The 25,815-nt window shown below is 47.9% G+C and overlaps 1 protein-coding gene across 3 annotated transcripts in view; it reads left to right on the forward strand.

Annotated features, from left to right (window-relative positions):
• The window catches only part of UBE3C (ubiquitin protein ligase E3C), a 191,556-nt gene that overhangs the window by 133,552 nt on the left and 32,189 nt on the right, over positions 1-25,815 (forward strand). For all 3 annotated transcript variants that reach the window (XM_073581600.1, XM_073581602.1, XM_073581601.1), the window contains exon 20: positions 23,400-23,612. In XM_073581600.1, the coding sequence (XP_073437701.1) occupies positions 23,400-23,612 (213 nt within the window). The remainder of the gene's footprint in view (positions 1-23,399; positions 23,613-25,815) is intronic.

A 25,815-nucleotide genomic window follows, 5' to 3' on the forward strand; every position in this document is an offset into this window, starting at 1 on the left:
TTAAACCCGTTTGTTTCGTTTTTTTTCTAAAGGTATTAAGGGTGTCATGGTTAGGACATGGTTAATGTCCTGTTCTCACAAGGTTAACTTTTGCAGGCCTCTCTTTGGGTCTGGGAGGGGTATTTATACTCACTCCAGACTAGCATTCTCTGTCAGCTACACTGTTATGCTGAGTTCACACGTGGCGTTTTTTTCGCGTTTCCGCGGCGGTTTTAACCGCGCGATTTTGCCACGAAAACGCGAAAAATAAGCATCCCATGCATTCCTATGGGATTCTGCAATGCTGTGCTAATGCTTCGGTTTTTACCGCGGCGGAACTGCTTCGCGGTAAAAACGCAGCATGCTCATTAATTTCGCAGAATCGCGGCGATCCCGCACCCATAGGAATGCATTGTTCTGCTTACTTTCCGAATGTGGCTGCACACCATGCGAAAAGTAAGCAGAACATTTGCTGATGGTACCCACGGTCCGGAGGAGAGGAGACTGTCCTCTGGGCTTTGGGTTCCATATCCCTGTAAAAAATAGAATTTAAAATAAAAAATATTGTTATTCTCACCTTCTGACGTCCCGCGCAGCCTTCCCTCCTCTCTCCACGCTCCCGGTCCCAGTAAGCCTTTGCGAGCGATGACGTCCGTTCTCGCGGTCATTCGCGCGACGTCATCGCGAATGACCACGAGACGTCGCGATCCCGCGAGAACGGACGTCATCGTGGTAATTGTCGTAAAGGATTACTGGGACCGGGAGCGTGGAGAGAGGCGGGAAGGCTGCGCGGGACATCGGAAGGTGAGAATAACAATATTTTTTTTATTATTTTTACATTCTATCTTTTACTATTGATGCCGTGTAGGCGGCCTCAATAGTAAAAAGTTGGTCACACTAGTCAAACACTATGTTTGACGAGTGTGACCAACCTGTCAATCAGTTCTCCAAGCGATGCTCCAGATCGCTTGGAAAACGCTAGCAATTCTGCAAGCTAATTACGCTTGCAAAATGCTAGTTTTTCCGCGGGAAAATCGCGGGAATTTAAAATGCGATTTTTCCCTCGGAATGGAATTCCGGAACTCTCGCGGTAATTTCCTCGAGAGTTCCACTATGTGTGAACCCAGCCTTATTCTGGCTGTGTTTCTGACCGACCCCCCTGGTGTGCGTGTACTGCATTGCTTGTTTGATTCCCGTGTATGACCCGGCCTGTCCCCTCACTCTGAACTCCGTCTCACGTTTTAGGTACTATTGTCTTCTCTGGTTCTGACCTCCTGGCTTGGCTATTGTTACACCGCTACCGTTTGCCCCCTATTGTACCGTCTATTGCCCGTTCTGGTTTTCTGATCTATTGCTACATCCTGACTATCCGCTCTGTCTAACCCTTTGGTACTGTCCTGCTATCTCGTGCATTGACCCCGGCTTGATCTGGTTTCCGCCCCTGTCTATGCCCCTTGGTAACTTGTCCCGTAGTTACCTTTCTAGGAGTTTCCCTGCAGCTCCTAGCTCTGTGGAGCTTAGGCCACGCCCCCAGCAGTTAAATGTTTCAGGTCCTGATAGTTTTGAAGCACACATTGTCACCGCTGCAGCCCTGCTCCACAGGTATCTTTGAGCACGTTTTTTTGTACTCAGGACATGCGCACTGGCTCAGTGAGCGAGTGTAGTGCGGTGTTCCTGACAAAGGGAAGGGCAACGCGGGGTTATTTTTCACTTTTAGACTCTTGAGTCATGAAGGTAATTTTGTATTATTTTTTTTCTCTCCAGGTAGCTTTCATGTACACATACATTTGGTTACAATGAAGGCTTTGTGCTCAGTATAACACCCAATGACCTTGCAATGGCTGGAGAATGAGGCTTTTCTTCACACTGCCCATTTGTTTTTGCACACACGCCTTGGATAAACCGTGATTTCCTACATGGATCTGTTTGTCTTGGGCTATTCTTCCAATGGTTTTGTGTTTTTATAGCCCAGTAGAGTCTGTAGTAACTACCTCCATAAAAGTTAAATTTAACTTTTTATCCATTAAAGGGGTATTCCTAAAATCACAATTTGGTCTTGTAATAATGTACACACATTTTAGTCAATTTTTGCCAATGTCGCCCACGGTGGCTCAGTGGTTAGCACTGTAGCCTTGCTGTGCTGACGTCCTGGGTTCAAACAAATTTCATAACATCCGCCAGGAGTTTGTATGTTCTCCCCGTGTTTGCGTGGGCTTCCTTCGGGTTCTCCGGGTTCCTCCCATACTCTGAAGACATACTGATAGGGAATATGGATTGTGAGCCCCAATGGGGACAGTGATGATAATGTCTGTAAAGCGCTGCGGAATATGATAGCGCTATATAAGCAAAGCATAATAAATAATTTTTAAATTTGCCCATATTACACTTCTCTCCCCAACACAGACTCCCTCCAGACTCTATTTACCCCTCAGTTGCTATTACTGCAGCATCGTCCTGTTGTTCCAGGGGCTCTGGTCCATAAATGCGCAGTTCAGTCGCTCTCAGCTGGCAGTTTCGCAGGATAGCTGTGCTGTGTCTATCAGGGAGCTTCTACTGTGAGGGATATCATGGTAAGGGTGGTGGACTCTCCTTCATTGCAGTGTGGAGCTCATACCTGGATGTGGCTGTGTGCTGCTACCTAAGAGTAGTGATAGACTGCAGAATAAGCTGTACATAGATGAGACACAATAGAGAAATGCTGTATATTGAAGAATGAGGTGTATTTAGAGAGCATGGAAAGGGGATACGCACTGTAAGATGGGCCATATATAGAGGGGACAGAAAGGAGAGAAGCTGTGCACATTGGGCTGTATATAGAGTGGACAAAAAGGAGAAATGTGCTGCAGGATGGACTTTATTTTCAAGGGAAAGAAACGAGATCTACTGTTGGATGGGCTGTATATAGAGAGGACAAAGAAGAGAGATTCTTCAGAATAGGCTGTATAAAGAGGGGATATAAATGAGAGAAATGATGCAGGATGGGATGTATATAAAGAGTGCAGAAAGAAGAGATATACTGCAAGATAGTCAGTATATACACAGGAAAGAAGGGCTATATACTGTAGAATGGGTTGAATATAGAGGGGAAAGAAATGATATAATTGCTGCAGAAAGGGTTGTATATAGAAGGAACAGAAAGAAGATATATACAGCAAGTTGGACTGTTCATAGAGAGGGCAAAAAGTAGATATCCTTTAAAATGAACTGAATATAGAGGCTACAGAAAGAAGAGATACACTACAGGATGGGTGTATACAGAGCACTAAGAAGAGATATTCTCAAGCATGGGGCTCTGTGTACAGGGGCTGAGATATGTTGAACTGTGTATGTTGCTTGCTCTTGAGAGTTCAGTAGAGTGGAACTGCAAATGCCGTTCTATTGATGCACATTATAGAGGATCATGTACATCAACAAATCAACATTTGCAGTTTCACATCACTGATCTGTTTGCAGCAGTGTCTTCTAACCACTTCAGGTTTCCAAAGATGCCAAGCAGTTGTCATGGGTTTACCTTGACAATGTGGAGCCAGAAGACCGCAGCAAATACTTATAAAGGTTTCTTTATTGTTGAATTGAGTTAAAAATGGCGAAAACACATTTAAGAACGCAACAAAAAGATATAGAAAAAAAGAAGTTTCACAAAAAAATGCCGTTGTTTCCTGAAGTGTCTTCCTCTTGAAGAAGTTGGTGGGTCCACCTGTCTGAAAAATACATTGTGTGCACATACCTTAAGGAGCAGTCAACCCTGCCAGACCCTGTTGACTGCCCCTTAGGGATGTGCAATGATTTTGCACTAATTAATTTTTAAAGACGTTGTGCAATGAAAAACAATTCTCACCTAACCAGAGGATAACTTGCCAATCGGTGGATGTCTGACCACTAGGACCAGCACCAATCAGCAAAAAGGGGAATTTCTCCTTCGCCTCATTGGGGGACACAGATACTGTGGGTGTATGCTTCTGCCGCTTGGAGGCTGACACTAAGTGAAAAAAAGAGGTTAGCTCCTCCTCCGTCGTATACACCCTCGCCCCTATTGCGGGCGGAGTTCAGTTTGTTGCTTAGTGTCTTTGGAGGCACACGTGTCTGGGTTTCTCCAGACTTCTTTTGTCCATGAAGATAAGACAGGGGCGACAGATCCTATTGAAAGGGTCCGATCTCCCCAAACCATCAACGGGTGAGCACGTGTTGAGTATCGTCTCCACGTATCCTTTCCCGCACCGTGGGACATATCTGGGCCTTTTTCTCCAGACTTCTATTTTTTGTTTATTTTATAAAGATAAGACAAGGGCGACGGATCCTATTGAAAGGGTCCGATTTCTCCAAACCAACAATGGGCGAGCACGTGCGAGTGTCCCTCCACGTATCCTCTCCCGCGACGTGGGACATGATGCCGGACTTAGCCCTGTCCACCCCTAGGTATAGAAACCATGGGCTTGCACAGAGGACCAAGATTGGCCTGTGCGGACCCACTGCTCCACCAACGCTAGACGGCGGTGCTGCAAGGCGGCGGACGGTCCCTCTCCTCACCCTCTGAAGGGGTTAGTCGGAGCTAGGGTGCCTGCACCGTCCAGAATTTAACCCCATCCCCTCTACCTGGTGTGCTAGATCCGGAGTCAGGTATGGAGGGCTGGGGAGGGCCCTGCGGCAGCGTTCCGGGCATCTTAGGGAGTGTAAGGCAATCCTCCTTCCCTCTCCTCCCTCCTCCCGCCAGGCAGGGATGCCAGGTTCTGGCGGCAGGGATCACAGGGGGAAAAGGCGCGCCCCCCCGCAGCGGGCATGCAAAAGTTAGCCCGCGGCTTCAGCTGTGACTAGGCCGCGGGCGGAAGTCTAGAGCTAGGGCAGACGCCGAACAAATTGAGCCCCCGGCTTCATCGCAGGGTAGGCCGCGACTGGGAGAGGAACGTCTCGGCCTACCCAGAGTAAAGGAACGCTGGGCAGCGGAGCGCAGAGGCAGTGGCAGGAACACGTGGGGACATAGGACGGGGTAAGTGTGACCCCCGACCCTAGGGGCGCGCTATGGGCGATTAAAGGTGTTTTTTTTCCTCCTTCTCCCTTCACCTCAACCCTCATATAAATTAGGCCTGGCAGCAATATGACCGAAAAGGGTAAATCGCACACGTTCCTTTATGCCGCATGCATTTCTTATGGAGTTAGGTTTCCACAAGCACAGACAGAACCAGAAGCCTGTGACTCCAAACGCGCCCAGGAGCCTATGTAATCAATGCAATGCGTTTTGGGATGTGGACAATTGCTCGGCACTTGCTGCCGCTAATGCAATTTCTGTCAGAAGAGCCCTATAGTTAAGGACATGGAGAGCCGATCCTACTTCTAAGAAGTCCTTGACTTCCCTGCTTTATCAGTGCGGCCACCTATTTGGGGAGAAGTTGGATCAACTTATCTCCGACTCCACAGGAGGAAAGAACGGGTTTCTCCCTCACCAAAAGGGCAAAACGCTTTTTCGTCACCCGTTTTCAGGCACGTTTTCGGGCCTTTCGCAACCCCGGGTGGACTACAGTGGCCAATTCCGCAGCCTCAGGCCGCCCCAACCAGGATAGGGAGTGGCAGGTCTCATATAGAGCCAACCCATTGGGGAGAATGCATACTCAGCAGCCCAGATCGAGGGGATCCAGATCCCAAAGATCGTCGGCCGAGTGACTCGAGGCCTTTACCAGATGACACCGGCAAGGTGGGCGGCCGCCTACTCTGGTTTCACTACGTCTGGGTCAATGTCGCTCACGACGCATGGTGAAAGGAATCAGTGGTCTCGGGTTACAGAATAGACTTTGTCAGATATCCTCCAAGACGGTTTTTTTCTTCCCGGCTTCCCAGGGTGGATACCCAGGCAAGGGCTCTATTGGGAGCCATCAAATCACTCCAGCACAACGGAGTCATTGTTCCAGTGCCGGAACACGAAAGAGCTCAGGGGTTCTATTCCAACCTTTTTGTGGTTCCCGAAAAGGACGGGTCTGTCAGGCCCGTTTTGGACCTGAAGCTTCTGAACAAATTCATCAGGATCAGACATTACCGGATGGAGTCTCTCCGTTCAGTCATATCGGCCATGGAGCAGTGAGGATACTTGGACTCAATAGACATCCAGGACGCATATCTGCATATTCCCATTTTTTCCTCCTCATCAGAGGTTTCTACGCTTCACCATCGGCGATCAAAATTTTCAGTTCGTAGCGCTACCCTTCGGGCTAGCCACGGCTCCCAGAGTGTTCACAAAGGTTATGGCAGTTGTCATGGCCACACTGCATTCTCGAGGCATAGTCGTCTTGCCTTATCTGGATGACCTCTTGGTCAAGGGCCCGTCAATGCGGGCATGCGAGGAAAAGGTCAACATCACGCTAGATACTCTTGCCCGCTTAGGATGGTTGGCAATGCAAAGAAGTCATCCCTTGTGCCAGCTCAGAGGATCTCCTTCCTAGGAATGATCTTCGACACTTGCCGAGGGTTGGTAATTCTCCCTCAGGAAAAGGCGCTAGCTCTCCGGCAGGGAGTCTGGACACTTCGCCAACCAGTCCCTCATACCATCCGATACAGGATGAGGATTCTAGGGAAAATGGTGGCAGCAATGGAAGCGATACCTGTCGCCCAGTTCCACCTTCGCCCCTGCAGCACACCCTCTCGTCAGCCTGGGACAAGAATCCTTTCACGCTCGATCGGCGGTGCTGACTGTCCTCTCAAGTCAAGCAGTCGCTCGGATGGTGGATAACCAGTTCCTCTCTGGCCCAGGGGAAACCTTTCCCCCAGATCATTGGCTGGTAATGACAACCGACGCCAGTCTCCTCGGTGGGGGAGCGGTGTTTTCGCCACCACACAGCCCAGGGACGGTGGTCGCCACAGGAGGCACGCCTCCTGATCAACTCATTGGAGATACGAGCAATTCGGCTGGCTCTGCAGAAGTTTCTTCACTTTCTAGCAGGCCGCCTTGTCTGGATTCAATCGGACAACGCCACGGCTGTGGCTTACATAAATCATCAAGGGGGAACCCGCAGCAGAGCAACCAGAGGGGGAGCTCGTTCTTCAGTGGGCTGAAGCAAACCACTTGGTGATTTTGGCGGTCCACATCCCGGGGCGTGGAAAATTGGGTGGCAGACTTTCTCAGCCGGCAGGGTCTTGCATCCGGAGAGTGGTCTCTACATCTCAAAGTTTTTCAGCAGATTTGTCAACTGTGGGAAGCTCCGGATGTGGACCTGATGGCTTCCAGAGTGAATGCCAAGGTGCCCACATATGTCGCTCAGGCCAGGGACCCGCAGGCATTCGCGGTGGACGCGTGGGTTCTGCCATGGAACCAGTTTCGCCTCCCATATCTTTCCCCCACTGCCACTACTTCTGAGAGTCAACAAAAAGATCAAGACGGAAGGGGTGCCGGCGAGCGTGGGACGCAGATCTAAAGCAGCTACTCGCCGACGTTCCTTGGCACCTGCCAGAGCGCCCAGATCTACTGTCTCAAGGGACGATTTGCCACCCAAACTCAGGGACCCTGTGTTTGACGGCATGGCCGTTGAATCTTAGATTCTAACCCAGGCAGGGTTCGGGAGCGAGGGGGTCGCTACAATGATTGGCGCCCAGAAGCCTGCTTCAGCACGAATTTACCACCACACCTGGAAGGTGTTCTTTGCTTGGTGTTGACACCGCGGTGTTTCCCCGCTGGGATTCTCGATCCCCAACATCTTGGCTTTTCTCCAGTCAGGCTTAGAGAGCCCGGATAGCTCAGTCGGTAGAGCATTAGACTCGGGCTTTGCCCCAGGTTCCCTCTGGAGACAAATATCGGCCTTATCCGTCCTGTTCCAGCGCAGAATTGCTACTAATTTGCAGGTGAAGACTTTTCATTCAGGGAGTCTCCCACTTGGTACTTCCCTAGTAGGCGCCTATGGACGCCTGGGACCTTAACATGGTCCTAAGTGTTCTGCAGGAAGCTCCATTTGAACCGCTTCAGAATATCTCTTTGAGGTACCTTACCTGGGAAGTGGTGTTCCTAGTGGCCATCACTTCCATCAGGCGGGTTTCAGAGCTGGCGGCCCAATCCTGCCGAGCTCCGTTCCTCACTTTCCATAGGGATAAGGTGGTCATCAGACCAGCCCCTCCTTTTTGGCCGAAAGTCGTGTCCTCTTTTCACATTAATGAAGATGTTGTTTTGCCTTCATATTGTCCAGCATCGGTGCGCCATGTGGAAAAGGCTCTTCACACGTTAGACCTGGTGAAAGCCCTCCGGAGGTACGTGTCGCGGACGGCACCCTTTTGTCAGACGGACACGCTGTTCGTGCTCCCCGAAGGGCGCAGGAAGGGACTCGCTGCCTCAAAATCGACCATAGCCAGACGGATTCGTTGGACGATTCAGGAGTCCTACCGCATTAGAGGCACGCCGATTCCAGCAGGGATGGGAGCGCACTCTACCCGGGCAGGGGGCGCCTTTTGGGCGCTTCGGCACCAGGCTTCGACGGAACAGGTTTGCAAGGCAGCAACCTGGTCCAGCCTGCACACATTTGCCAAACATAATATCCATGCTCAGGCCTCAGCAAATGCGAGCCTGGGTAGAAGGATTCTCCAAGCAGCGGTGGGGTACCTGTTAAACAAGAGGTGCATGTAGTTTGGATCGGTAAGTCAATCTCCCACCCAGGGACTGCTTTAGGACGTCCCACAGTATGTGTCCCCCAATGAGGCGAAGGAGAAACATAGATTTTTGTGATAACTCACCGTAAAATCCTTTTCTCCGAGACGCTCACTCACCGTAAAATCCTTTTCTCCGAGACGCTCATTGGGGGACACAGCACCCACCCTATTAGCCAGTTGGCTCTGTTTCTGTTTAGTTAATACGCATTTATTTATGTGATATAAGGGTGGTCCTTTTCTAGACATGTTGTACCTGCATTAAGGCTGATTTTGTTGTCCTCCTACTGTTTTGGCACCAAACTGAGTTCCGCCCGCAATAGGGGCGAGGATGTATACGACGGAGGAGGAGCTAACCTCTTTTTTTTCACTTAGTGTCAGCCTCCAAGCGGCAGAAGCATACACCCACAGTTTGTGTCCCCCCAATGAGCGTCTCGGAGTGTTAGCGTGGGTGGTCTGGAGCAGGAAACTCCGGAATTGGACGCTCTGGACCGTGGCACCGAGGGTCCCCGGGCGAGCTGCCAGGTGGAACCGACCCCTATACAGGGACCGTTAGGAGCAGGCCCAGGGGTTCGAGTACCACGGTAGCTGGTACCGAGAGGGGCGGCTCAGGATGGACCGGAGTAAGACTGAGACTGGAGTAGGACGGCAGAAACACTGAAGGCAGGACTGGAGTAGGACGGCAGGAACACTGAAGGCAGGACTGGAGTAGGACAGCAGGAACACTGAAGGCAGGACTGGAGTAGGAGAGCAGGAACACTGGAGGCTGGACTGGAGTAGGATGGCAGGAACACTGAAGGCAGGACTGTAGCAGGACGGCAGGAACACTGGAGACAACTGCGGAAGAGAACAAGGAACACGGGTAGCAGGACTGAGAAGCTGCTGCGACGAGCAGCCGACACTGGAACTGCAGGAGCAGAGTGCACACGATGAAGCGAGGCCAGAGTGTTAGGAAACACAACGATCAGGCGCCTCCCTCAGGGGGAAGCGGCCTGATATGGCCCCGTCTGGTCAGCCATTGGTCCAAAGGTGCTTCCGGGTCAGGGCACAGCCGGAGCATAAGAAGCAGGAAGGAGGCGCGGCCGCGGCCTATGGCGCATGCGCATAGCATGCAGGGAAGGCATCTGTCGCGAGCCCGTCTCAGGTGACCGCTGCGGCCGTCGGGTGGAGAGAGGCTGCTGCGTGGGAGCGGAGGCTGACTGCGGCGTGGGAGCGGAGGCCAGGTGAGTATGGCGGAGCGGTGTAACAGTATCCCCCCCTAAGCCGCCCCCCCCCCCCCGGAGGTTAGCAAGAGAGGATACGGGGAGCATTGATATTCTCCCGAGGCTCCCAGGATCTTTCCTCAGGACCAAAGCCCTTCCAATCAACAAGAAAGAAAGTCCTACCTCTAACCCTCTTCACAGCGAGAATGTCCTGCACTTCAAAAACGTCATCGGCACCCACCGGCTGAGGACCAGGATCAAGCGAGGAATGGAAACGATTCAGCACCACAGGCTTCAGGAGAGAGACGTGAAAGGTGTTCGGGATCCGGAGCGAAGCAGGCAACCTCAATTTGTAGGCGACTTCGTTAATACGTCCCAGAATTTCAAACGGACCGATGTAGCGTGGGCCCAATTTGTAGGAGGGCAGTTTTAATCGGACGAATTTGGAGGAGAGCCAGACCTTGTCGCCAACACGATACAGAGGAGAATCCAACCTCTTTTTGTCTGCATAGTGCTTCATCTGATTAGCGGATCTCTTGAGTGATGTGTTGGTCTCAGCCCAAATCTTAGAAAATTCCGAGGACAAGGCGTTAGCCGCGGGTAACTCGGAGGCAGGAGTTATCGGAAGAGGAACACCAGGATGTCTGCCAAAAACAATGAAAAACGGAGACTTGGCCGAAGACTCACCAGCATGGTTGCTATAAGCGAACTCTGCCCAGGGGAGTAAGTTGACCCAATCGTTCTGGTGGACGCTAGAGAAGTGACGTAAGTATCCCGTAAGCGTTTGGTTGGTACGCTCTACCTGTCCGTTGGACTGTGGATGGTAGGCCGAGGAGAAGTCGAGGGAAACGTTCATGAGCTTACAAAGCGAACACCAGAACTTGGAGGTAAACTGAACCCCTCAGTCAGACACAATGCGTCGAGGTAGTCCGTGAAGTCTGAAGATTTGACGAATGAAGATTTTGGCCAGCTCCGGCGCTGAGGGAAGACCGGGCAGAGGGATGAAGTGAGCCATCTTGGAAAAATGATCCACCACCACCAGGATGACTGTGCAGCCCGCAGAGCAGGGTAGGTCGCTGATGAGATCCATGGCGATGTTTTCCCAAGGAACCGTAGGGACAAGCAACGGAAGCAACAAGCCGGACGGAGATCTCCGTGGCACTTTGTTTTTTGCACAGGATGGACAAGAAGCCACGAAGGCGAGTACATCTTGGCGAAGCGTGAGCCACCAGTAGTGACGCGTGATAAGGTCAAGGGTCTTCTTTGTTCCGGCATGGCCGGCCAGTTTGGAGGAGTGCCCCCATAGAAGAACCTTTGAGATTCTCTGGCACAAGCGTCTTGCCAGGTGGGGGAGTAAGCCAGTTCACCGGAGCCACGGTGATGATCCTAGTGGGATCAATGATATGCGAAGGTTCCTCCGTGGATTCGTGTGGCTGGAAGATCCTGGACAGGGCGTCGGCTTTGGAATTCTTGTTGCCAGGACGGAATAGGAGCTCGAAATCAAATCGGGTGAAAAATAAGGACCATCTGGCCTGGCAAGGGTTAAGTCTCTGGGCAGACTGGAGATAGGCCAGATTCTTGTGGTCCGAGAAGATGACAAAAGGATGGACAGCTCCTTCCAGGAGGTGGCGCTATTCCTCCAAGGCCAACTTGGTGGCCAAAAGTTCCCGGTCGCCGATCGAGTAGTTACACTCGGATGGAGAAAAGGCCTTCGAGAAGAAGCCACAAGGGTGCAGGCGACCGGAGGCGGTTCTCTGGGACAGTACCGCCCCGTCACCCGTCAAGGAAGCATCCACCTCAAGTACAAAAGGTCGATCGCTCTCAGGGCGATGCAGGACCGGAGCCGTGGAGAAAGCCCGTTTTAGGGTCAGAAAGGCCTCCTCTGCCTCAGGAGACCAAACCTTGGAAGTAGACCCTTTACGGGTGAGCGGAGAAGTGGGAGACAAATTGCCGGTAATAGTTGGCGAACCCGAGGAATCGTTGTATCGCCTTTAATCCGACGGGGCGAGGCCATTTGAGGATGGCAGACAACTTCTCGGGATCCATCCTTAGACCAGCGTTGGAGATAATGTATCCCAGGAATGGCAGAGAGGTCTGTTCGAAGAGACATTTCTCGATCTTCTCATACAGGAAGTTCTCCCGAAGACGCTGAAGCACCAGACGGACACTCTTTCTGTGGGACGAGAGGTCCGGCGAGAAGACGAGGATGTCGTTAAGTACATGACCACACAGGAGTATAGGAGATCCCGGAAGATCTCATTGACGAACTCTTGAAAGACTGCAGGAGCATTGCAAAGACCGAAGGGCATGACCAGGTACTCGTAATGGCCATCTCGAGTGTTGAAAGCGGTCTTCCACTCGTCACCTGCACGGATACGGACCAGATTGTAGGCTCCTCTGAGGTCCAGCTTGGAAAAGACCCGAGCCCCTCTGAGACGGTCAAACAGCTCCGGAATGAATGGAAGAGGGTACCTGTTCTTGATGGTAATCTCAATCAAGCCCCTATAGTCAATGCATGGCCGTAGAGTTCCGTCCTTCTTTTTGACAAAAAAGAACCCGGCTCCCGCGGGCGAAGAGGATTTCCGTATAAAGCCTTTGGCGAGGTTCTCTCGGACGTACTCTGATATGGCGGTGGTCTCTGTGGGAGACAGAGGGTAGATTCTGCCCCTTGGAGGGGTTGAACCGGGAACAAGTTCAATTGGGCAGTTAAACGGCCGGTGTGGGGGGAGGACCTCCGCTTCCTTCTTATCAAAAACATCGGCGTAGGAGCTGTAATCTGGAGGAAGACCCGGGAGGTCTGGAGGTCACCGAGGAGCGACCGCCAAGCGGACAGGAGTCAGACAGCGAGCTTGGCACGGGTGCCCCCAGCGGAGTATCTCCCCAGAAGACCAGTCGAGAACAGGCTGATAAGTCCTTAACCATGGAAGACCGAGTAGAATGGCGTGAGAGAATCATAGAATCGTAGCGTTGGAAGGGACCTCCTGGGCCATCTGGTCCAACCCCCTGCTCAAAGCAGGATTCGCTAAATCATCCCAGTCAGATGTCTGTCCAGCCTCTGTTTAAAGACTTCCATTGAAGGAGAACTCACCACTTCTCGTGGCAGCTTGTTCCACTCGTTGATCACTCTGTCAAAAAGTTTTTTCTAATATCTAATCTGTGTCTCCTCCCATTCAGTTTCATCCCATTGCTTCTTGTCTTTCCTTGTGCAAATGAGAATAAAGTTGATCCTTCTACAATGTGACAGCCCTTTAGATATTTGTAGACAGCTATTAAGTCTCCTCTCAGTCTTCTCTTTTGCAAACTAAACATTCCCAAATACTGCAACCTTTCCTCATAAGACTGGGTTTGCAGACCGGTCACCATTCTGGTCGCTCTTTTCTGAACTTGCTCCAGTTTCTTGATGTCTTTTTTAAAATGTGGTTCCCAAAACTGGACACAATATTCCAGATGAGGTCTGACCAAAGAGGAGTAGAGGGAAATAATGACTTCACGTGATCTAGACTGTATGCTTCTGTTAATACATCCTAGAATTGCATTTGCCTTTTTTGCTGCTGCATCACACTGTTGACTCATATTCAGTCTGTGATCAATTAGTATACCCAAGTCTTTTTCACATGTGCTGTTGCTTAGCCCTATTCCTCCCATTCTGTATATGCTTTTTTTCATTTTTATTGCCCAGATGTAGTACTTTGCATTTTTCCCTATTAAAAACCATTCTGTTAGTTGCTGCCCACTTCTCCAGTTTATTTATATCTTTTTGAATCCTCTCTCTCTCTTCTCTAGTATTAGCTATCCCTCCTAGCTTTGTGTCATCAGCAAATTTAATCAGTTTACCCTCAATTCCTTCATCTAAATCGTTGATAAAGATGTTGAACAATACAGGGCCCAGGACAGAGCCCTGTGGTACCCCTTTTGAGACATTATTCCAACTGGATGTGCAGCCATTTACGACCACTCTTTGGGTCCGATCACTAAGCCAGTTATGAATCCACATAACAGTTGCCTTGTCCATTCCATACTTAGTCATTTTTTTCAATAAGGATTGTATGAGATACTTTGTCAAATGCTTTGCTGAAGTCAAGATATACTATATCTACAGCATTTCCTTGATCCACCCAATCAGTGATTCCGTCATAGAAAGAAATTAAGTTAGTCTGACATGACTTATTAGTTACAAACCCATGCTGACTCTGTTTAATCACTTCATTCTTATCCAGGTACTGACATACATGTTTAATAATTTGTTCAAAGATCTTTCCTGGTATAGAAGTCAGACTCACCGGCCTATAGTTGCCTGGGTCCACCTTCTTCCCCTTTTTGAAGATAGGAACAACATTTGCTCTTCTCCAGTTTTCTGGGACTTCTCCTGTTCTCCAAGAATTTTCAAAGATTATGGAGAGGGGTTCAAAAATTTCTTCTGCTATCTCCTTCAGTACTCTGGGGTGTAATTCATCTGGACCTGGAGACTTGAATTCATTTAGGTTAGCTAAGTGTTTCCTCACTATCTTTCTGTTCATAGATATCCTGGATTCTTCTATTCCCTTAATAGGACAGTGAAGAACAGTTGATGTTACATTTCCTTTCTGAGAGAAAACACATGCAAAATAGGAATTTAAAAGTTCGGCCTTCTCAACATCCTGTCTTACCATTTCATCATTTTCATCCTGTAAAAATCCTATAGCATCTTTGACTTTTCTTTTACTTTTGACATATCCCCAAAATCCTTTATTATTGCTTTTGACATCTCTTGCAAGCCTCAATTCATTGTCAGCTTTAGATAATCTGATTTGTGCCCTGCAGGTTCTGCAGACAGCATTATATTCTTCTTTAGATATGCCTCCCTCTTTCCATTTTATAAACATTTTTTTCTTCCTTTTTAGCATGTGCTTAAGTTCTGTGTTCATCCATCCTGGTTTCCTTAAATGCTTCCTATTCTTCCCTCTTTTCGGAATTGTTAACAATTGTGCTTTGAGAATTTCATTTTTCAAGATTTCTCTTCCTTCCTGGACATTTTTGTCTTTAAGGATATCCAGCCATTGGATCCCTCCAATTCTCTTTCTGAATCCCTTAAAATCTGCCTTTCTGAAATCTAACCTTGACGTCTGAGACTTCACAGGTCTTCCTCCTCTAGTTATCCAAAATTCTAAAATAGCATGGTCGCTACCTCCTAGGGTCCCAGCCACTTTTACCTCCTCAACCATTTCCTCCCTGTTTATAAGGATTAGATCCAAGGTAGCAGTTCCCCTTGTTTTCTCCTCTACCTTTTGGAAGAAAAAGTTGTCAGCAAGAGAGGATAAGAATTTCCTTGACCTGTTCGTTTTGCCTGAGAGAGATTCCCAACAAATGTCTGGATAGTTGAAATCTCCCATGACAACTATGTCATATTTTTTGGAGAACTTGGCCATTTGATGCATAAAGAGTTCATCCATATCTTCAGCTTGCACAGGCGGCCTGTAGTAAATGCCTACAATGGTGTCCTTTCCATTGTTCTTGAGCTTTTGAGCAGACCGGTTGAAAGGAGAAACTGACCTGGAGGACCGCCTGTCTCTCTCTGACTCCCGAGCGCGCTCCAGAAAGCGCAGATCAATGCGGGTAGCCAGCGAGATAAAGTCATCTAAGGTGGATGAGGTATCTCGACCTGCGAGTTCATCCTTTATTCTACTAGAAAGACCGCGCCAGAATGCCCCCACCAAAGCCGCGTTATTCCAGCCGAGCTCGGAGGAGATAGTGCAAAAGCGAATAGCGTACTGTCCGACCGTGAGAGAGCCCTGGTGTAAGTTAAAGAGTGACTCAGTGAGAGATGATAACCGACCCGGCTCATCGAAAACCTTACGAAACATATCCAGGAAAACTGGGAGACTCGAGACGACCGGGTCGTCAGATTCACAGAGCGGGTTTACCCAAGACAGGGCCTCTCCCTCCAGATGGGACGTGATGAAGGCCACTTTGGCCCGATCCGAGGGATATTGCTGCGGCAGCCATTCAAAGTGGAGACTACACTGATTTAAGAACCCCCTACAGAGCTTGGGATCCCCGGTGAAACGAGGCGGCTTGGCGAGGTGGGGCGTCGGGAGAGCAGTAGACGCAGGAGGAGGAGGAGGCACTGCAGTGGCAGCCTGATGGACCGACAAGCGACTATCAAAGGAGGCCATGTAGGACAAAATGTGGGCTTGAGTATCTTGCTGCTGACCCAGCTCCTGTTGGAGACTGGCCAGCTGAGTGGCATTTCCAGGATCGGCCACCTGTAAAGCCGACAAATGGGTGTCCATCGACTTCATGACTGACATAATGCGCCCCTGATTCTCCCGTAGGAATAGCAACTCTTTCTGGGTAGCAGCCTTAGTACCGGTGGAGTCCATGGCCTGATCGTACTGTTAGCGTGGTTGGTCTGGAGCAGGAAACTCCGGGAGTGGACCCTCTAGACCGTGGCACCGAGGGTCCCCGGGCGAGCTGCCAGGTGGAACCGACCCCTATATTAGGAGCAGGCCCAGGGGTTCGAGTACCACGGTAGCCGGTCCCGAGAGGGGCGGCTCAGGATGGACCGGAGTAAGACTGAGACTGGAGTAGGACGCCAGGAACCCTGAAGGCAGGACTGGAGTAGGACAGCAGGAACACTGAAGGCAGGACTGGAGTAGGACAGCAGGAACACTGAAGGCAGGACTGGAGTAGGACAGCAGGAACACTGAAGGCAGGACTGGAGTAGGACGGCAGGAACACTGGAGGCTGGACTGGAGTAGGCTGGCAGGAACACTGAAGGCAGGACTGGAGTAGGACGGCAGGAACACTGGAGGCTGGACTGGAGTAGGACAGCAGGAACACTGAAGGCAGGACTGGAGTAGGACGGCAGGAACACTGAAGGCAGGACTGGAGTAGGATGGCAGGAACACTGAAGGCAGGACTGTAGCAGGACGGCAGGAACACTGGAGACAGAACTGCGGAAGAGAACAAGGAACACAGGTAGCAGGACTGAGAAGCTGCTGTGAGGAGCAGCCAACACTGGAACTGCAGGAGCAGAGTGCACACGATGAAGCGAGGCCAGAGTGTTAGGAAACACAACGATCAGGCGCCTCCCTCAGGGGGAAGCGGCCTGATATGGCCCCGTCTGGTCAGCCATTGGTCCAAAGGTGCTTCCGGGTCAGGGCACAGCAGGAGCATAAGAAGCAGGAAGGAGGCGCGACCGCGGCATATGGCGCATGCGCATAGCATGCAGGGAAGGCATCTGTCGCGAGCCCGTCTCAGGTGACCGCTGCGGCCGTCGGGTGGAAAGAGGCTGCGGCGTGGGAGCGGAGGCCGGGTGAGTATGTCGGAGCGGTGTAACGGAGAAAAGGATTTTACGGTGAGTTATCACAAAAATCCATGTTTTTATTCCCGACAGGGCACTTTTATCCTTTCTGCAAAATAGAGAAGCATGTTGGATGCAAAACACCATTCCATTTATTCGACATGGGTCAGCTGTGAAAAATCTTAGTGTAACGCTTGGCAGCCCTATAGGGAATGAATGTAGCCGCAGTTGAATATCACACAGCTGTGCCATTCTGGTAGAGGAAATGCCCCGTTCTACACATCAGTCCATGTCCCAGCAATTGGACCCCCACAATCAACAACGGGGGTTCATATTCCCTGGATATAAATGAAAAATATGAATTTCTGCCTGCGGCACCTCAGAAGGGAGCTTAGTCATTCTAGGTTATTATTCAGTTCAGTGGATAACATTAGAATTTATTATTTTCCATCTATGTCACTTTATTTTTTAAATCTAGGGGACTCAAGCTGCTGACTTTAGTGTATACGGTACATACAGATGAATATTGTTTCTGTCAAATTTCAGCTATCCTACAATATTTTTTTTGCACTGCTCATTCCTTACTGAGGTACTTCTAATTTTTTATTGCATTCATTTTATAATTCCACATAATTCACACGATGTACAATACAAAATAATATTGTCGTACCGTGTTAGCCAGAAAAATAGATATAAATACTTATGTCCTCAAAAAAAAATTGAGAAGAGTATTCAAGGAGTGATACCTTTATTGGCTAACCAGAGAAATTATATTTGCAAGCTTTCAGAGCTCAGAAGGCCCCTTCATCAGGCGAATACTGAGAAGAGATGGCAACATTTATATAGGAATTATACAAGGACATGAGAGATGCTTTAAATATAGCCCAAGGAAATCAAATTAAGGTTTTTGGATTCATGTAGATGATGTGGAAGTGTTCTATTAGATACATAATTGACACAAATTTCTTTGTTTGGAAAGGTGCTAGACCTCCCATCTCATACATTTATGGCATATCCACACTATCTAAAACCCCACTGGCAACTGGACCACCAGATTTATACCATACAGCTTGTCCTAGACCTTCTGCACTACTGTTTTTCAAAGCTTTAGATGGAGATGGAACAGGATTTATCTTCACTCCAGATGCAGTGATTTTTTGGGTGGCTTCTGACACACAAAAATGGAAAAAAAAGTAAAAGCTAACATGGTCCCTCCCCCATTTTTGACAACCAACCAAACTAAAGTGGACAACTGGGGGTTGGAATTCTCAGGGTGGTAAGGGGCCTGGCCTCTCTGCCTAAAAATTGCAGCTTGTAGCCACGCAGAAAAGGTGCATTCATTAAATGTGCTAATTCAGTCGCTTTGTCTGGCTCTTCCCACTTGCTTTGTTTTGATGATAAATGGGGTTCAAATTTGTGGGGTTGATGTCACCTTTGTATTGTCTGGTGACATCAAGCCCTCTCCATTACTATTCCTATAGTTATATTGTAAATAATAATCACACAGCCAGAATAAAGTCTTTTATTAGAAATAAAAATACATACTTTTCCTTTTTATTTAAAAACTAGCTGAAGAGCCCGGCGTTGACCGGGCATAGTAACTAAATGTGGTTAGTTATAACAAATTATAATGATTATATTGCACATAAAAACATTTCACATCATATATTCAACACTACAGATTTGCAACGCAGCCTTATTCCTCCTGCACCTCATGTGCCTTCTTTTTACACAGCCTCCTCCTGCACCTCACGCTCCTCCTTTATACACAGCATTTTTCTGCAGCACAGCTTTTCTCCTTTATAATCGCCTCCTCCTGCAACACCTCACACTCCTCTTCCATATACAATTGGAAACACTTGATCCCAAGAGAAATTGCACTAATTACAATAAAGCGTACTTCTTCTGCAGCACCACACTTTTCTCCTTTAGACCTCGTTCACACTTTATTTGGTCAGTATTTTTACCTCAGTGATTGCAAGCTAAAACATGGAGTAAAACAATCAGAGGAAAAGTATATTAGCAACATGTCACCACTTCTGTATTTTTCTCCCACTCGTAGTTTTGGCTTATAAATACTGAGGTAAAATACTGACCAAATATTGAACGTGTGAATGTGGCCTTATACACAGCCTCCACCTGCAGCGCCCCACTCTTCTCTATACACAGCATCATACTGCAGCAGCACCTCACTTCTCTCATTTTCCCCTCACTCCTCTTATTTTCCCCCCTCACTCCTCTCATTTTCCCCACTCACTCCTCTCATTTTCCCCCTTCACTCTTCTCATTTTCCATCACACCTCTCATTTTCCCTCACACCTGTCATTTTCCGATCACTCCACTATTTTCCCCTCACTCTTCTCATTTTCCCCTCACTCCACTTTTTTCCCCTCACTCCACTATTTTCCCCTCACTCCATTAAATGTGGCTTGATACATACACACATACATACACTCAGCTTTATATATATAGATAGCAAACACAATTATATTCACCAAATGCCCGTTCCATTGAGCGCCCATTCCATCCCATAATAAAACAAAAATAAAAACAGCCATATCCCTCAATTGTCTGTCGTTCTGTCCCACGCCATAATCTATGTCTGGGGATAAATAGTTTTCAACCTAGACAATGCATAGTTGTGACCATCCAGGCTGAGATCCATTGATTAATCAGCTGCTTCGAGCGCAGCCTCAGTGATTGGCGGTGATGTCATCGAGGTTACTGCCGGTCACTGAGGCTGCTTTCCTAGCCGGGCTCCTGAACTGCAGTGACATCCAGTGAGATCACTGCTAGCACAGTGAGGAAAAGTCTGACAGTGCAGAAATGACTTCACTGGGAGAAATTTCAATTAGTGTCAGTGTGTGGGAATATATAGAATTATAGAATGTTAGAGTTGGAAGGGACCTCCAGGGTTATCATGTCCAACCCCTTGCTAAGTGCAGGATTCTTGAAACCATCTCAGACAGATGTCTGTCCAGCCTCTGTTTGAATACTTCCATTGAAGGAGAACTCACTACCTCTCTCGTGGCAGCCTGTTCCACTCATTGATCCGTCTCACTATCAAAAAGTGTTTTCTAATATCTAATCTGTACCTTCTACCTTTCAGTTTAATTCCATTGCTTCTCGTGTTTCCATGTGAAAATGAGAATAAGGATGATTCCTCTAAACTATGACATCCCTTCAGATATTTGTAGACCTATATTAAGTCTCCTCTTAGGCTTCTTTTTTGCAAGTTAGATGTTACCATATCCTTTAATCATTATTCGTAGGACATAGATTGCAGTTCTCTCGCCATCCTGGTAATTCATCTCTGAACTTGATCCAGTTTATTATATTCTTTTTTAAAATGTGGTGCCCAGAACAGCACACAGTATTCCAGATGAGGTCTGACCAAAGAGGCGTAGTTGGAAATAATTACTTAATGCGATCCAGACTCTATGTTACTCTTAATACATCCTAGAACTGTGAGGCCTTTTTTGCTGCTGCATCACACTGTTGACTCACGTGCAGTCTGTGAGCTATTCGTATATCCAAGACTTTTTCACATGTGCTGTTGCTTAGTTCTATTTCTAAATACAGCAAAAAATGCCAATATCGATCAGAAAATGACAATTGATTCTCACCAAAATATGTATATATAGAGCAGCAAGTGAGATAAAATATAACTTTTAATGCATAACTTAAAAGATACCAAAACTACAGTGTCACCAAATCGTGATTAAAATTGGATGCCCATAATATGGGTGATCCCCATAGGATAATTGAAAACACCCAAAAACATCAAATAGGAATATAGAATGCGGCTAGTATATCCAAACAGCAATCTATATATATATTGGATACAGCATAAAAATTAGCAGCAAAATGCCATAGCCAATTGCACTTATATATTTATATAACCAATAGATGAGAATAAAAAACAGGAACAATCTTACCAATTTTTGCAGACGGTCTGGAGTCCCCAGGGATACTCTGTATGAATACAGGAAGTTAGCGATGGGAGGACAATGCCCTGTCAAATCCCTCACAAGCTGACCATTATCTGATCCCCAGGCTCCTGCCATTACAAGGGCAGTCCACAACTAGCCCTATATTGCACAAGCCCTACACTTACACTTACACTACACATACAAGAAAAAGCAATGCAGACATTGAGCAGGAGAAAAAGTTCAGCCCACAATAGAAATAAATGGAAAAAATCCATGTATAATAAATAACAAAATTACATAGATAAATTGGATTTTTGGAAAATATATAAGGGCTTGAACAAATACTAAAGGACAAATAACTGGTATATTGTATATACAAGCTCACATAACAATATGGGCCTAATTATAAAAGAAAATAATTCATCATGGATAATTTAACAACAGGTTAAATGAGAATTTCTTTGTATACCATGGCCAGTCATTAAGTGCTGAGTAGCAAAAAGTGTAAAGTTGGAATAGGAATAAAATATTTTTGAATCAGTGAGCACAACACAGGCTATACTATTCAGGTCCTCCCCTGCCCTTGCCATATAAATAATCATAGATTATGGATAGACCTCTGCAAGCATGCATTTTTGTTTTAGAAAAAAATATAATGCTAGTTAGACCAGTTCGGCCAATCATATATAGATTGAAGTAATGACTGTCCCCCATTGCCAAACAACTCAGTGGTCATAAATGATCCCTTATTAGCTTTGTTTCCTACAAGGCTGCAGTCATGCAAACATGTTGGGGTAAGCTGAAGTTTGTAGACCTTGGCATCTCACCAGGGTTAATGATAGCTGGACAACCACTAAGCTCATTTAGATATTATTGAAGTCTGTTATATACCAGTTGCTAACATTGAAAGTGTCAGGATGGTTCCTGATGAGATAAGTGTGTGCCCAGTTATGGGATTGATATGTAAGTGGATTGCACATTACTACTATATTAGCTGTTATATCTGTGGTCACAGAAGCCATGTTATGGACAATACTAATTATTCTGATGTACCGTATACCTCACAAATGGACTTCAAGATGGCACATAGCAACATTACATCTTGTTGGACCCATTCAAGTTGTATATCAATTGGCTAATGGAGCATAATCCGGTATTGCCATATGCGGCTACAGCAGAATGTAGTGTCACTGATCACCAATGGTGGCATATTTGATCTCTACAGTATCATGACAAGTAAAATGTATGGAAACAGAGCTGTCTCTGAAGTTGTTCACACACATAATAGTTTTGGGATCACAACTCTCCTTCCTGATGCCCCCATACAGATGCACGAGATTAGGCAGGATGCAGTTTATCTTCTCCGACATCTACTAACGCAACAGATAGAAAGAGAAAACTATGTTAAAAGAGAACTAAGTGCTCCGACTTCTGTGTTTTAGCATTTGGTAGGGTCTCCATAGTTAGACTCCCAGTTATATGATATGAAATGTTTTTGGAAAATACACATTAACCTGTTCGCACAATTAGGCTTTTGAGTTTTGACCATTTATTGTTCACTTCTTTTTTTTTTGCACAAGAGTATGTTATGGCTCCAAATCTTCAAAGTTATTACGCCAGCATAAATTGCTTAGAAAAGTCGCTAAATTTTTGCACTGTGTGGAGTTGGAAAAATTTTACGACTTTTAGAGTTTTCATATCAGCATGAGTGAAGGGATGGGAGAATCACACTACAGTTCATCTAATCCTTGACCAACTATGGCAATTCTTACTCCAGAAGTCTTACTCCAGTCCCTGACTGGAGTAAGATTTGTGGCGAGATGCATGTCACTTGCCTGATTCATTAAAAGGTGTGCGCCTTTATATGAATCAGGAGCATGTGACTCCCTCATCAAGACTGGCGTGAAAATCACTGGTCTTGATGAATTGAGGCAATAGTCTTCAATATGCTAGATCAGCCTGAAATAATGAAGGTTGGATCACTTATTTAACAGAATATTCAAGATGACCAAAAAGATTTGACCTACCTTGGTCCAGCATCTAAAACTGTCCTCCTTAGCAGCTGAACCAAGGCAGTGTTCACTTGTGCACCTGTAATTATTGCCCAGAATAATGGGTGCGTCTGCCCCATACTATGCATCCACAATGTCGTGACGTCACTTGGCCTCGCATGACATCATTACATCACGTGAGCGTAGTAATCGGCCGAGGAGTCCAGGATACCAGCACTAGGATGCCTTGGTTTGTCTACCATTGAGGGTAGTTTGAATCTTTTTGCTCATTCTTATCATCGATAATCTAATATATGCAACATTTTATATCCGAAACGTACAAACGTGGAAAGGACGCACTATTCATAAAGTCTGATGGAAATGATCTTTGTCTCTGCAGGCGCTGTATGAGAACATGTTGGTGGAACTGCCATTTGCCAGCTTCTTCTTATCCAAGTTGTTGGGTACCAGCGCTGATGTGGACATTCACCACCTGGCTTCTCTGGATCCAGAAATGTACAAGAACTTACTGTTCCTGAAGAGCTACGAAGGAGATGTGGAAGAACTTGGGTTAAACTTTACTGTGGTTAATAATGATCTGGGGGAAGCACAGGTAGGTTCCCAGAGTGGCTGCTAATGATTAGCTCTTATTATTTGGGTATACAAAACCTACAAAAGACAAAATGAAAAAAACCCTGCTATAATTAAATAAGTAAAAAGCAAAAGTGCATTTAAATCATACAGAGTTCTTAGTAATACTGTATTTGATCAAACATAGCATAAAAGCGATCCCACCATCGACAAGGTGACTCTGTGGTCGGGGCGGTCACCTTTATATTTAAAGGCTTCCCCTGTCTGGTGTCCGGTGGTTGGGACCCGGTCCTTGTCTGCCCTTATTCACACAGACGTCAACTTTGACACATGATAAGGTTACTAATACTAGACAGTGTAGGACCGCCCCGACCACAGAGTCACCTTGTCGATGGTGGGACGGCTTTTATGCTACGTTTGATCAAATACAGTATTACTATGAACTCTGTATGATTTAAATGCACTTACTCTGTCGCCTCATTGGGGGACACAGAACCATCGGTGTTATGCTGCTGTCCACTAGGAGGCGACACTATGCATAATCTGAAAAAGATTAACTATGGCTCCTCCTCTGCAGTATACACCCCTGGACGGCGCCAACCTTCTCCAGTTTTTGCTTAGTGTCGCAAGGAGGCACACCTTTTTTTTTTTCTTCCGTTTTTCTTTTTTCGTCCGGAATACTGATGAAGAAAAGTGGGGTCTCCAGCGAGACTCCCGGCATGGCTCCTTCCTTGGCCCCCTTTTTAGGGGTGCCCAGTTGAAATGGAGATGGCTATTCCCCATGTCGCTCCTTCCCCAGTCCCTCGGGTACTGGTCCGAAGTTGAGACCCCCCTCCTTCCCCAACTCCTTTGGGGTCTGGGTTGAGGTCGAGGCGAGGATGAAGACGCCCTGACGGTTACAGACGCACCCTCCCTAATCCCCCTCAGGGGGCATTAGGTTGAGACATCTCAGGTAGGGTCGGTGAATAGGTAGCACTCTGCACCAGGGACCCCAGACCAGCTGTGGGATCCTGCTGGGGCCGGGGGAGGGTGCAGGCAGACATGGCACAGCAGAGACAGGGCTTTCTGCGCCCCTGTTTCTGCAGCAGCAGCGGCTCCATAGCGCTTCAGAGGGACCCCCCCAAACAGGAACTGCTACCCCTGCTGTCCCCACCGCTAGCCAGTCGCCCATTCCGGGGGGGTCTGGTGCAGATCCGACCCCCTCCCGGACTACCGCGCCGCCCTGGAGCCCTCCTGGGCATAAGACCTCTAACTGAGACCGCGGCTTCGGCCTAGCTGAAGCCGTCGCCTTTTCTCCGACCCTCGGCCCGCCCCCTGGATGACTAAGATGACAATCTATAGTGTCATAGAAGGGGCGGATCGAGGCAGAAAGGGCGCGTTTCTACATAGCCCAGCGCGCCCTTTTCAGCTCTCCACCCTCTCCTCAGCGTCCCGGTGGCCATTTTTTTTTGGCTGCAGGCATATCTGACAACGAACGCCCCCAGCGAGAAGGAGAACCACAGCAGTCTCCAGGGGGCACAGAACTGTGAATTATCAGCGCTGGACCTAGGGGCACTGGTGGGGTAAGATCACACCTGGGTTCTCTTTACTCAGCTGTGAATCCATACTACCTATAAGGCTCTCTGTGGGTTCCCTCTGCGTAGCCACCCCTGTAGGATCCCTGATAGCCAGCCTCTGTGCACTATGCCGGGCTCAAGAAAGAGAACCAGGCAGGAATGTTTCTATGCATTCTGCACAGCCTGCAAAACCACTCTCCCCAGTGGCAGCACGTATCCGCACTGCAAAGGATTGCATCCAGAACTCTGGGTCAGAACCCCAGGGAGTCCCTACCAACGCTTCAGTGTTGGATACCACGCCGGAATGGGCTACTCAGATGTCGCAGTCTATGACACAGTCCATAGATAACTTAACCGCTACATTGCTGCAAGCTCTGCAGGGTCGTGTCTCGGCTACGAACGTTACCCAGCAAACGGACAGCTTGTCTCAGGAACATGCTGTTTCCGACACTCACAGACGTAAGCGGACCCACAGGTCGCGATCACCTGAGTCGTCCTATAGCACGCGGTCATCCCCCCCCAGGGAGAGACTCCGTCATTCCAGGTTTCCTAGGCAGTCCCCTATCAGAGACAGACAATGCAGTTCACCACAGAGATCCCCTACCACAGAAGACCTCCGCCCCAGATCGCCCTCCATGGAACACCTTAGCGATACACAGGATTCGGAAG

The sequence above is a fragment of the Dendrobates tinctorius genome, unplaced genomic scaffold (genome assembly GCF_039654945.1).
Source record: "Dendrobates tinctorius isolate UK_male_01 unplaced genomic scaffold, ASM3965494v1 ptg000070l, whole genome shotgun sequence".
Classification (NCBI taxonomy): Eukaryota; Metazoa; Chordata; class Amphibia; order Anura; family Dendrobatidae; genus Dendrobates; species Dendrobates tinctorius.